Here is a 14166-nt window from a genome sequence, read left to right as displayed (position 1 = left end):
TTATATCATTGGCCACCTCTAAGTAGTTAAAACGAGGAGCTCCTAGAAAATCCACACATAATGCTTCAATCCCCATGTGAGCAAGTCAGAAGCGATAGTGGCAAGGAACGAAAAACTCCATCCTTACCTAAAGGTCAGTCCTGTTCTAAATTCAAATTACAATTCTACATTGTGTTTGCCACTCCAATTTAAATCCAATTCAAATTCAGTAATTCAGTGATTCTCATTTCAACTCTGAATGGCACACAACCCCACTCATCACTAAAACAACCACTTGGATGTTATAACTGAAAACAGATAGCCGGGGGAGATGAGTTTCCATTTGTAGGATGTGTAAACCAAAGCAAATGGAAAAACAGAATAATCAAAAACATGAGCCTTGATGAGCCTCTAAACGATCTATGGCTGATGGTTGTTCAGAGAAATGGATGACAGGTATTTGCTTGGTAGTGCCAAAAAGTTTTCCACGGAGTGTTAGTGCTTAGCATAAGTAAGTCCAGATGTGAAGATTCATAATTTACCTAAATAAACTCTGATGTATGCATTTTATTCAAAGAAACAAGCAATATATTTTTTTCAAACTCATCTTTGTATTATTATTATTTTTTTGATAGAATTTGCAACTTGCAATTACACATGATAATGAACAGCGAACATTGACTTGTATTAATTGTCTTTAAAGAGGTGTTTGAGAAAATGATTTCCCTTTTTAGGTCAGTCTGTCTTGGAGGACTCTGGGTAGTGTACCACCTGAATGGATAATCAGTTCAAAGCGTCAGCAAATGTGTGATAAAAATACAATAAATACTGTACAACACATGCCAACACAGAAATACTGTTCTTGCCATTAATGTAACAATGACCATAGGACGCAATTTCTTCACAACAGCAACACCAGAAATACAGATAACAATGCTTCATCATGCAAATATACATTTCAATAAATGTTAAATAAAGTGCCAGCCGTAGCATGTGCATATTCAGTCTGCATACTCTTAAGAATAATATTTCAAAATAGAGGTCTGGAGCAAGTATTAAGTAGTTCCCCTGCAACAGTTTCCAAAAACAACAGCAAAACTTTGCATTAGCATCATATTAAGTATCACATTATAATATTCTCTTTACATTTGCCGGCTCATTCCCTTTCTGACACTATTAAAGAACTAAATCAACATTGATTGTTATGGAAAGATTCCCCCTGAGTTGGCAGTGAAATTGTGCCCATTCACTCTCAAACATCCCCATAAGTCTAGAGCAGAGGTTCTTAAAGGGATAGTTCACCCAAAAATGAAAAGTTTGTTATTCACCCTTAAGTTCCAACCCTGCATGGATTTCTTTGTTCTGCTTAACACAAAAGAAGATATTTTGAAGAATGTTGGTAACCAAATCGTTGACGGTAGCCATTGACTTGCATTTTTTTTTTTCTACTATGGAATTCAATGGCTACCGTCAACTGTTTGGTTACTCATACTCTTCAAAATATCTTCTATTGTGTTAAGCAGAAGAAAGAAACTCATACAGGTTTGGAACAACTTGAGGGTGAGTAAATGATGACAAAATTAACATTTTTGGGAACCCAAATTTTACATTTGATGGCAATTATAAGTAAATACAGTGGGGGACATAGGTCTGAGAGCACACTGAATATGAGGGATTAAAAATCTATTAAGATTAAATGTTAATATATTAAGATAAGAAAAAAATATGATTATATACTATTTCTAGAGTACCGGTAATCAAATAACCAAATTACACTGACCACATGAGCAACACTTTTGCACAAAGGGTCAGACTGAAGCACATAAGATGCTCTTTGGAAAATTCTCAAATCAAGATGGATAACATGATCATCAGGTTTTGCACAAATGTGGAACTCATGTTAGCTTGCGTTCTGTTGTCATTCAAACAAAAGGGACACACCAAAAGACTAATAAGAAATCCATTTTGATTTTTCGGCAGCACTTTGTTTTACAGTCCTGTTCCCCATGTACATACTATGTACTTATTATAGTATTTGCAGTAACTAGGTACTAACCCTGAACCTACCCCTAAAACTAACCATAACACATGTAGTTACCTTGTTTTACTATGTACTTTCTTAGGTAAGTACACTATAAGTACATGTACTGTAAAATAAAATGCAACCGTTTTTTCAATTCAACTTTTCATTCAAATTCTTATTCTGATAATATAAGATGTAAAAAACAAACAAACAAACAAACAAACAAACAAACAAATAAAACCTTTTTCACTAGCAGTGTCAGACTTTTGTACCCCACTGTATGGGATTGCAGCAGCAACAACAATAACAACAACATTTGATTATTCCTTAAATTTTCCACAATATACCAAACATTAGAAAAACTAGAGGCTTTGCGAACACAGGTACGGCAATGTGTCCCACAACACAAGACTGGCTCTATACTGCACACTTATGCGGCTGGGTGTTTTTAAAAAAAATTTTAATGGGGTTAAGCTCCACAGCAGGACTGAGTTAGAGGACGGATAGTAATTTGGTGATTTAATATTCTCTGGCCTCCTCCAATTCATTCATGAAAATATCCTGTTGTGGGTTCTCCGTGCAATGCAAGCCATTATTGGGTGGGCGGACTGCATGAAACCTGCTCCAGTCTCCTTTGCACAGTATCCAAGGCATTACATCCACCTTGAAATGCAGCTCTGGAGAGAACTCTGTGCTTATTAGGTTGGGGGTACCTGCCCCCTTGCCCCTTGTAATTAGATGCTTGTTGTCATCATAGCAACAATGTTGGGCAGCCAGAGTGGTGCTATCTTTTGACAGGCCAGAACGCAAGCAGGACTGTGCCGAGGGCTTGTAGATGTCCAGCCGTTCTTTTGGGCTGCTAGCATCCCTCCATTGGAAGGTTCGGTCATGCTCTGCATCCAGCAGACTGACTATATTGTTGGAGGCTTCAGAAGGAAAGGTGCACGGGCAGCTGGGTAATTCAGTCAATACCTGCTGCAGGTAACTCTGAAGAAACTCGCTCTTACAATTTAACCACTTCTCACAGCTGTCAACATCTGCAAAACAACCAAACCCAGAAAGATTACACATTAGTCAAATTAGTCAAAACATAATGCCGTTTGCCTAATAGTAATTTAAAAATGTTTTGTGATAGTTTTATGTATTAGATCAGCGATGAGCATTTTCGGTCCTGGAGGGCCACTGTCTTTAAGAGTTAAGTTAACTTTAGAGTTAACTTACAAGATTATTAATATTCCTTACAAAAAATAAGTATACTTCAAGTTCATATTTTAAGTATACTTTATGTAGTAAGTATACTAATATCAATGTGCTGTAGAAGAATACTTGTAAGTGTACTGTTTCAATGCTACCAAATTAAGTAATTTGCCATCTTGAGTGTAATTTTAAATGTAAAATATTGTCTACACGACAACTCTACGAAAAAAAGAAAAAAAAACTTAATAGGTTAACAGAAAGTTCCCATACTATATACAGGGAAAAACTGTAAGAGATCTAACCGGACATTTCATGTCATTTTTACAGTAAAATACTGTTGAATACAGTACAGTTTTTAGAAGTAAAAATAGGCAAATCAAATTATAATTTACAGTGAAAAACTGTAAACTGGAATTCCCAGAATTCCCTGTGTGACACCACATTTGAAAGTATTTTGTTTAAATAATTGTTTATAATTTTTGCTGTTAAGTTCATGTTGATTTAGTTATACACATTTGGGTTTATGTAACATCTTCTGTTGTTTAATGAATGTTTATTACATTATTTCAGTGTCATGTGTGTTACTATGATGGTGTTTTGTGTTTGCATGAATGACTCTGTGCACCTTCTGTGTAATTCAGCTTGTGGAAAAGTCGATGAACTTCTTCATGATTCTGAATAGCAATCTGACTGTTTTTGTTGCACAAACCTGGCAACCTTGACGTGTGGAGTCAGTTCCCCCGCTCCATAGGTGTACTCAGTGTCTGAATGCTTTTAGTTGTAATTTTGAACAATATATCTATTTTCTTTTTACACTTAGAAATCGAAAATATTTTTTAAAAATATTTTTGCCTGAAAAGTGTATTTAAATATAGTATAGTATAGAAAAGTATATTTGTCATTAATTGAATTACAGTTTTTACAATAAACAAAAGCATTTACCAGTGCCAAAGGGTTCTGTACCATTCTCCATCTCAAATGGAAAGACATGAGCCACACTGTTCCAATCATCTGAAAAAAATATCAGTTTTGACATAACATTACATAAAAATTTGTTTGAATTAAAAAATAAAAACAGACACATTTTTGAGTACTGAAGTAACCTGGGCATGGAACAAGGTCACAGCTTCGGGACTCAGTGGATGTGCAGAAATCTCCACATGAACGTGAGCGGGTCTGGTTGCCATGGCCACAAGTGACACTACAGGGACTCCATGCGCTCCACTCTTCCTCTGTTTCTTCTAAGAGGAAAAGACTAATGAGTTTAAACATTTATTTATAGTTTTAGCTAAGACAAGCATATATTGCTTATATAATTTAGGTTCTGAATGAAACCCCTAACCTTAATTACTTTTCAGTGATCTGATCACAAGTGGTCCTCTGAGAACCATTACCATTACCATTTCCATCTGGCATTAACATGCATTTTCGATGCATTACTTGTGACCACTTGTGTTGTCAAGACACACCTGCTTACTTAAGCCCACCGGCAACTATAGTTGCTGCAGTGTATAGTTGTCATTTTCCCTTTGTATGTATTGTTCTAGATAGTATTCATGCTTTATATCTCAATGACACGCAAGAAAACAACCAAATAAAGGATTTCAAGAGAAAAAAAGGTATTAACTTCCTTCCTGTCACATGAGACTGCCAACTTCCTACCCCTACTTCCAGGAAGCATAACGAAGGCAAACCCTCCCAAAGAAAGGTTATTTTCATGTTACTAGTAAGTATTTTTTGTTGACGTATATATATAATCGTGAAGGTCTCTAGAATCATCCAAACAAAACAAATCTAGATCTGTAGTTTTTTGTATACTTAGTCCAAGCCGCAAAAAAAACATAACTTAACCCTTTAACTGACATCTCTACTGTACAGTAGACCTTAATTTCATAGGGAAAAATGTAATATTTTATGATATTATGTCTTGTAAGGGCCAAAATATTGAGGAGCCTTCATCCAGTTTGGAATGTATGCGTTTCATTCTAATCGGTCAAGGACACTAATTCTTTTTATGACTAGTAGCTCATTCCATTATAATGTGGAAATTTAGACAAGTAATGAGCTTACATTTACATTATTATATGAAATCACCTTCTACAGTCAGCCATTGAATACTATGGGACTATTTATTTATTTATTTATTTATTTATTTTTGTCATATAGATGTAATTTTTTCGTCAGTATATTCATTTATTTTCATTTAACTTTTTGATACACAATGCCCTGTTAGGGCAACTTAATGGCTGCACTTTGTTCTGCACTATGTTCCACCACTTTAAGACAAATGTATTTATTGCTTGTTGTGTTTCCATATTCATCAGATTATAAGATAGATGCAGCTTTTTTGAGTTGGCATCGAATGTTCTTCGACTTTTATTCTTAATAAATTTGTTTATGAATAAAGATTGATCTGTTGAAAGCAGTTATTTTGAGTTAGAAGCCAAATGTTCTCCTCCTAGTCAAATTTGACATTGAAGGGCTGCATACAACATATTTGCCCACCGGCAACTATGGTTGCCGCACATTCAAACACGATTTTCAAGAAAAAAAACCCCGGAAACCTGGGGAAAATAAATGCAGAACATGTTCACATAGGACACTATTAACATGACTATATGCATGAAACCATTCAGAAAAATTTGGGCACAAATGGGTTAATTAGTTTCTGACTACCTCCATATGGGGCTTCAGTGATACGATCCAACAAAAAATGGATGTTAAAGCAAGGTGTAAATGGAGTCAAATATATCACTTAGCAGTTAGAAATGGCCCAGCAATCACTCCAGCATTGTCTTAATAATCCCAGTAAATGCAATGCATTAGCAACATACTAATTAAATTCTATCCAATTCACATTTATTTGTATAGTGCTTTTTACAATACATATTGTTTCAGCAGTTTACAGAAAATGCATGTGTCTACATTACAATTTAGAGTAATTTATTAGAGGTGACTGTGTCCAAGAACATCTTAGCACCCTGGAAACCACCAACAACAACACTCTAACACCACGATGGCAACTTTTCCATGGGCAAATAACCGGTAAGCTGATTAAACCCAATATAGCCTCCAAAAAAGTAAAACAGGCCTCAAATGGTTGATTAGCTTTTAACTTTTGGGGAGATCTCAAAAACCAAAAACAGACTTCAGATAATGAATTAAAACAAGGACAACAGATGTCTTCTTCTGTAATAAAGAGTATAGATTAGAGACTAGCTTGTTTAAATATTTAACTTGAATTTGGGTGGGGTGCCAATGATATTGCACACACAGTGATGGCACCCTGATTACAGACAAACTAGGGAATGATGAAAAGGAGGCGTAGGCTCAGCGACTATTCTAGCTGGCTTTGTAGAGGTGCCAAATTGTGAAACCCACAACAGCCACAGGGCTGGTCTTATATCAGAGGTTATTCAAAGCATTGCCACTAAATTCAGAGGGTCAAGATTTGGATGGTTAGCATTAGCAGTTACCCCTGCTGGAAGATGCCGGAGTCATGTACATTACATGGAGTCTGTTTAGGTAATCAAAACTCAAAACTGTGCATGCATCGAACACCTGTGTACGTGTGTACGAGTCAAAAGAAGTATACTTTGTAAGGCTGTGCGTTCGACTGTGAGCATATGCCCGCGTACACGTAAAAACACAAAGTATACTATTGGCTTTACCCCCAATTGCTCCCCAGGCACCACAGGCTTCCCACTGCTCTCAGTGTGTGTGTCCACAGCTTGTAGTGTGTGTGTTCACTACTTACTGCCCATAACGTGTGTGCAACTTGGATGGGTTAAATGCAGAGGACAAATTCAGAGTATGGGTTCCATTACTTGGCCATCACGTCACTTCACTTATCAGTGAATGTCATTTCTGCCCCATCAGTTATCTGAATGTTTTATTGAGGCCCTCCTTAATCTTAATCATAATGTCTTTTTTTTTTTATTTCATTTACTTTCAATTAATTCCCCATCCCATTTCATCCTTGTCTCCAATGAAACAAGACTGCTCAGCTACAGCGCAAAGTTTGCAATTCCCATAATGAAACAGACATGTTCCAAAGAGAAAAACAAAAAAGCAACAGAGGCGTAATGTTATGCATGGCCTTGAAAAGCCTAGGATTCTTGAACAGGCTTAAAAGACCCAGCCGCTCTGGGGTGGAGGGAGAGGGGGGATGCAGGGTCTGGGGCCCAACCCGCGGGACATAAAAAGTAAACGGATGACCCCTCTCACTCTGTGTTCCCGATCTGAGCTCTAATTGAACACAAGTATGGGCTTATTTGTCCAAGAGAACGTACTCACGCTGCCATTAGTGAGCGGATCGGGCTCGTCTTCAAACAGCGGTCTTCTCCGCAGAGTGGGACCAGTGTCTACTTCAAAGGTCCGACGCACACAAACACCCAGTCGCCGGCTGAAAGTTTAGTCTGAATCAATGCTGTGAAACAGCCCTTACAGCTTGCTCTACCCTCCCTCCCCAATCTCTAAATCTCTCTTTCCTTCAATTACTCTCAAAATAGCCTTTATCTGACTGACTTTCTTATATTTTCCCATTCCTCCAGCCTGACACCAACTTTATCTGCTGAAAGTTCTGATTGTGCAAATTCTGGTCTTGCTTAAAAACAGCTGCTTTTTTCTCCATTCCAGTTTTAGTCAAATTATCTTTTAGTTCAAACAGTCGTAAGACCTGTGTGGAGAAACAGATAATATATAAGAGAGGACTCACCATAATGGTTTTGAGTCCATGGGCTTTCCCAATTGCCATCTGTCTTGCCCAGACCACTAGGGAGAGGCTCCCCGCTGTCATACTCCAGTGCATAGTCGTCCTCTTCCTCCACTGCTTGGCCAGTCCCATCATCACTGGAATCTGCATCCGTGTAGCCCCAAAATAAAGGCCAGAAAAGCTTCTTTCCACCCAGCCATTCTACAGTAGAGGAGGGTGAAGATGTGGGCCAGTCATTGCCCAATTCTTTAACCAGGTCCATCTCCACTTCCATAGGGGGGTCATCCAACACCTCGATGGTCACCTACAACCAATGATGAAAAGCATTGAATTAAAAAAAAGGATTGAACATTGGGCATTATTTTAAGAACTTTAAACTTAAAGGCAACAAAGACAAATCATTCTGCATGAGTAATGTCATGCTTCTAGTCTGGAGAACAGTCAGCGGCAGTTAGTTTCAGTGGTGAGTCACTGATTGAGTCTCTTGATTTGAACTCAGACTCAATATCAAATCAAGCAAAATTACTTCCTCCTCATTTCAAGATGAGATTACTTATTACACGTAATTACATCCTATGAGGAGTGATGACTCACTATGGATGCTGATGAATCCACTTTGGATTAGACAGGATTAGGCATTAGCCTCAGAGAAGAGAACCCCAGTAATGGCTTATTATATTCGGTCTTGCATTTATGACTTGCCCTGTGTTTAATCACCAAAGTTCTGGAAGAGGAACTCACTAACATTACATCATAAAGCAATTCACAGAGATGACTTCTAACATAAGATCTGTACTCTTGCGTGCTTCTCTCACCTGAATGTTTGGGTTTTGGGAGCCAATGTCAGCATTTGCCAGTTCTGGAAAGTTTTTGAGGTCTAGAACAAAGGGCTTTGATTCTTGCTCGGGCTCAGACTGTTGTAGGACACCTGTAGAGCGATGCTGGAGCCACCTGTGTTGGTGGGGATGTGAATCTGCCAAATCACTCTGGATCTGATTCTGCTGCTGCATGAGATTATGGTCATTGCTAATGTCTCTCAAAGATGTCTGTGGATGTGTCTGATGAAAAACAAACATAACACGCAACAATGAGTGCTGACTGCACCTGCATTACAGCATTATGGAACATCTATAGTGAACTTCACTAAGTTGACAATGACTTTGCACCATAAGAGGTACAACTCTTAAGCGAAAAGGATCACATGTTCTCTAATGAAAAGCTTATAATGAGTCAACTTGTACCTAATTTTCACTGTGATGGTGCTGATGCTCTTGGTCAGTTCTCCCTGGGGGACCTGTAAATCTTTCTCAGAACAGTTTCTACTGATTAGAAAGCTTAACAATGAAGTAACTGCTTATAAATAACCTTTCACTTCCTTTTTCTTTGCCTTACAAATTTTGAGAACACATTCTAGCATCCAAAGCAGAGACTTAATATATGTTTTTGCAAGTTAAATCGTTTTATTGCAAGAACCGGGTGTCCTTTAACTGACCGTCTGTTGTGAAGTGCCATCAAACTCATGCTTTACTCATGGATGGGAGTTAGAGAGGTGCTGATGTTGGTTTTACAGGTTCATTGTCAGTGAGCTGTGTGCGATATTGGGGGTTTTGGATGCATGTTGGACACTGTTGTGATCACTGTGTGACTGCGTCTGTCATGCTATTTGAACACTTGCGATTAACTATGTCGCAATTAACTAATTATAAAAGTCTAACTTCTTGAGACTCAGGGGCATTTGATCTTTTATGTAAGACTTATTTTCAATGTTATCTGGTCTTTTCTTCCTGGAAGTCTCAACAAGAGGGGCCAGGTGAAACAGTAGTCACTGTTACTCAATAAAGACTCTTAACATGGACTAACAGACTAAAAGTTAATTTCCTACTTGTTCAGAATGGAAACCAAATCTCTCCTTACATCCTTAGTCTGCCTGAGGCCATCTCTTGTCTTTCTCTGTATTGTTAATTCATTGCAAAATCGTTGGTGGAATGTGGCCAGTGCTGCCAGTGGGCTTTCTCACCATCACGAACATATGGCATGAATTCCAGAACCCGAGACAAAGCCTTATGCGCTAGCGAAAGACCATGCAATACACACACAGCCTCTATTGAGCTCTCTGGTGAGACACATGGACACGATCAGCTCAGCAGCCTAGATTTATGTGACCTCCAATATCAAAGTCCCAGGACCACGCTATTTCCAAACCAGTGAAGAAAAACAATAAACTAAGACCCCCCATTCTCTTTCCCTTTGACGACCCCTGCCCCACATGTAAAAACAAAAGAGACATTTAGTAATACAAAACTGAGTAACAGGACCTTTCTTGGAGAGGTTAGACATGGCCCCCGTGTGCACACACACTCAAGATCAAGGCGACTAGAATGCAGGAAATTCCACATTAACACAGAAGAGGGGCTAAAAAAAAACTATTTAGGAGCTGAACTATGACCCTGGGAGAGAGTGAAACTTGTTTTTTGACCAGTATTATGTAAGGCCTCACTATTGTACTGCTCTACCTATTGTACTGCTCTACTGTATGTTGCCTCTCTCCATTCTGGCCCCCTTTGCATGGTGGCATAATGAAAAAAAAGGTTGCGTTGAACTTGAATATATTGGTCTATAAGGAGAAAAAAACATGATGCACTGCTCTTACACTCCTCAGTTATTGATGAATTTTTTGGCAGACCTCAAGATAGAGTCACAAAAGATTTGTTAGCAAGATGCAACTCTCACCTGTGGGGTGGTAATAAGTGAAGACATTTCCTCCAACCAAGATATTCAAGATATCTGCCACATTTACACAACGACCCATGACAAATGTGCTCTCAATAATGTAAACAGATCATTCATAATTTGAAATGGTCAACCACTTTACCATGTTGTGGTAGAGTAAACAATTGAGTAATGAATGCTGGACATATGTAGAGATATCAACATAAAAAAATTTAATAAAATAAAAACATTAAAGTTCCATTATCACTATTATTAACAGTATTAACTGTCACACTGTTACCTTTTCTGAGGGCATAGTTAGCATATCCCCATCATGCTGTTAAATTGTAAAAATATATCTGGAGATGAAAATAGTGCATTATTATACATTATTACATTTTAAAGTCGGCATGTAAAATAAACTGTCTTAGTCTTTCCTTTTGAAATATATCTGAGTGAAACAGCTTCTCCAACAGGAAATTATGTAGGACGGGGCTTGATTTTGTTCATTGTGAATTGACTGGATATTTGGATCATCGTTTGCTATTGGTGGATCTCATGTGAGTGACAGGTTGTCCCATCATCAGACAAGAGATATGTAATTGCAATAATATGTGTTTTGATTAAAGATTATGTGAGGGCACATACATTTTAATAAACAAGGATTTATATTGTTTTGAAATGGACAGAATTGACAATTTCATGGTAACTTGAAATTAATATAACTTGGAAAGGTCTAGAATGACTTCTATGTTCTATGGTGCATAACAGTTTCTTCGACAATGGGCGCTTTTGTCTCTGTGTAACTCTCTTAAACACACTTTTCACAATCATTAGACAATGTCCAACAGTGGATGTAGGCTACATGGATCACTGCCATTTTTCTGAATCAACAAATGTTAGTTCCACTGTGTTCGTAATGAGAAGTTTGTAAATGAGTAGGCTAGTTGGAATAAAATGGCTTGACTCATTTGTCATGGTTATATATAGCTAGCATTTTATGTACATCCAAAATACACACAAATAACATTTTCACACATTCTGAAACTTACAGTACAGCTTGTTTGGAAATGATGCACAATAACAATATTCGGTTACACTTCATTTGGTAACACTACAATAAGGTTTCATTAGTTAACATTAGTTAATGTATTAACTAACATGAACTAACCATGAGCAATACATTTGTAGTCTTTATAACACTTTACAATAAGGTTGTATTAGTTAACATTAGTAAATGCATTAGTTAACATGAACTAGCCATGAACAACACCTCTTTTCAGCATTAGTTAATCTTTGTTAACGTTAGTTGATAAAAATCCAGCTGTTCATGGTTTGTTCATGTTAGTTCACAGTGCATTAACTAATGTTAACAAGATTTTAATAATGCATTAGTAAATGTTAAAATGAACAAAAACAAAGATAAATAAATGCTTTAAAAGTACAGTCCATTATTAGTTAATGTTAACTAATGTAGTTAACTAATGAACCTTATTGTAAAGTGTTACCCTTTATTTTAAGGTGTCTTTGTTACACTGTAACTATACATTTAAGTACTGAGTAATATTAAGTAACTACATGCACTTTTAGATTAGATTAGATTTTGTTTATGTTAGTTGCATGTAATTATGCATAATTTATAGTTATTACTAGTAATGTAACGTGTAACAATGACACTAAAATAAAGTGTTACCCAATATTCTATTCACAATGATATTTATATAGAATTTTCTTTTTCTCCACACATCACGTGTCATATTTCATTTCAGGCATGCTCTATGACATTGTTGAACATGTTTCATTTAATGTTTCAAACTTTTTTTTAAATAGCCTAATGTATATTTTCTAATGGATTTTATCAGGAGATGTTATATTTAAGACTTAAATCTAAGTCTGACACAAGGTTCAACAATAAAAAACTACACATACATTTGAAAAGTAGTACAATTATTATAAAGGCATTACTTTTTCTTTCTTTAAAAAAGAAAAAAAAAAATTCAACCCCTGTGACATAAGTAGCTGTCGTTGAAGAACAACCCTGAAAAGAGATCAGTGATTTAGCTCCACTTGTACTCACCTCTACGATGGGTCTGGATCTCGCGCGATGTCTCACAGGGAAGCTGCTCGCGCGTTCTATCCAGACAGCCAGAAGCACACTTAAAAGCACCCATAAACTCTTACGCACTTTTAGCATTTTGCACAGTTGCGTATCTGTCCACTAAATACCTATTAAATATACTCAGTCTTAAATGTGCAATCGTCGCTTAGGAAGCTCTGTGCATTTCCCTCCTTGGAAAAATCTTCTTCAATGCGCTGTTCGTCATCTTCATCCAAACTTCATTAAAATTCTCGCAGGTATGAACATTTGATATATTCAGACAGATAACCCTCGCCTGTTCATTCCTTCACAAATACATTAATGTGATTTGAAACGTCTTGTTGCACTGTTGTCTCTGCCCATATGGACTCTGATCGTCCCTTAGTTTAGTATCTACTGCAGGTCTCACTCACGCGCTGAATGCTCTCCAGTCCGCACCAGTGCATCCTTTTTCAGCTATTACAAAACTTAATCTTCTCTTATTCTATAAGATGTCAGAGTACAGAGTCATTGGCGACACATAAATGATAGTATCTTAGATACCAAAAGAAAAAGGTAGACAGTTGAGCTGTAAAGCTATGCGCGCAGCAATGACACAACCGGAGGATGGTCTGATCTCCAAACGGGTCAGTATGGGAGGAGATTTCTCGCATGTGGAGTGACAGAGCCTGTGATGCTCATGTATGACAGGTGTGTGCGAGTATGGGTAGGCCTATTCATTTCCGCTCAGGTGAGAAAGTGTTTGTGCCCCATTCAGAACTGAATGAACTCATGGGTGCCACTGTCCTCATACGAGGATATTATATTTTAGTGAATTTCTCTGACACCATAGGCCTACATGTCATTTTCATTTTTAAACAACTGAGTCTCGGTGTCCACTTACGAGGACATTGCATATAACATTAATAAAACAAAATTTTTCTAAACAATGTTATAACATGAAAAAAATACTAAAATCAAAAGACTTTGTATTCCTGGGTCTTAGGAGGTTGGTTGGGTTCAATTAAAAACAAAAATGCTGTATGTGATATCATTTACTCACCCTCAAGTTGTTCCAAACCTGTATGGATTTCCTTCTTCTGCTGAACACAAAATACATTTTTGAAGAATATGGGTAAACAAACAGTTGATGGACCCCATTGCCTTCCATAGTATGAAAAAACAACACTATGGAATTCAATGGCTACCGTCAATTGTCTGTTTATCAACATTCTTCCAAATATCTTCTATTGTGTTCAGCAGAAGAAAGAAATTCATAGGTTTGGAACATCATGGTGACAAATTTTTTTTTGGGTGAACGATCCCTTTAAATGCAACTAAACTTCAAACTCTTATTTTAACATACATTATACCTTACAAAACTGTATACAGTCTGAATCCGACAGTAAAAGAAGATTTATCCTTGTTTTTTATAGAAACCATAAAAGCAAAGATCAAGATCTGATT

At 37.1% G+C, this 14166-nt stretch overlaps 1 protein-coding gene across 1 annotated transcript; it reads right to left on the bottom strand.

Annotated features, from left to right (window-relative positions):
• Positions 1 to 577: 577 nt before the first annotated feature.
• ism2b (isthmin 2b) lies at positions 578 to 13333 on the bottom strand. The gene is made up of 6 exons (XM_079831273.1): positions 12700 to 13333; positions 8729 to 8971; positions 7917 to 8217; positions 4303 to 4440; positions 4142 to 4210; positions 578 to 3039 (listed from the first exon to the last, which is right to left on the bottom strand). Exons 1-6 carry the CDS (start codon positions 12814 to 12816, stop codon positions 2522 to 2524), a joined length of 1386 nt encoding a protein of 461 aa, XP_079687399.1. The 5' UTR covers positions 12817 to 13333; the 3' UTR covers positions 578 to 2521.
• Positions 13334 to 14166: the final 833 nt, after the last annotated feature.

The sequence above is a fragment of the Gobio gobio genome, assembly GCF_949357685.1.
Source record: "Gobio gobio genome assembly, chromosome: 12".
NCBI lineage: Eukaryota > Metazoa > Chordata > Actinopteri > Cypriniformes > Gobionidae > Gobio > Gobio gobio.
This window is presented reverse-complemented; position numbering and strand designations above follow the sequence as displayed.

What these genes read in the sequence shown, in the direction of transcription:
- ism2b (XM_079831273.1), bottom strand. Translation starts at nt 12,816, where the DNA reads ATGCTAAAAGTGCGTAAGAGTTTATGGGTGCTTTTAAGTGTGCTTCTG. An exon ending in TGACCTTGTTCCATGCCCAG is followed by an intron (nt 4,211 to 4,302) that starts GTTACTTCAGTA and finishes TATTTTTTTCAG; the next exon opens with ATGATTGGAACAGTGTGGCT. An exon ending in TACAGAACCCTTTGGCACTG is followed by an intron (nt 3,040 to 4,141) that starts GTAAATGCTTTT and finishes GTTGTTTTGCAG; the next exon opens with ATGTTGACAGCTGTGAGAAG.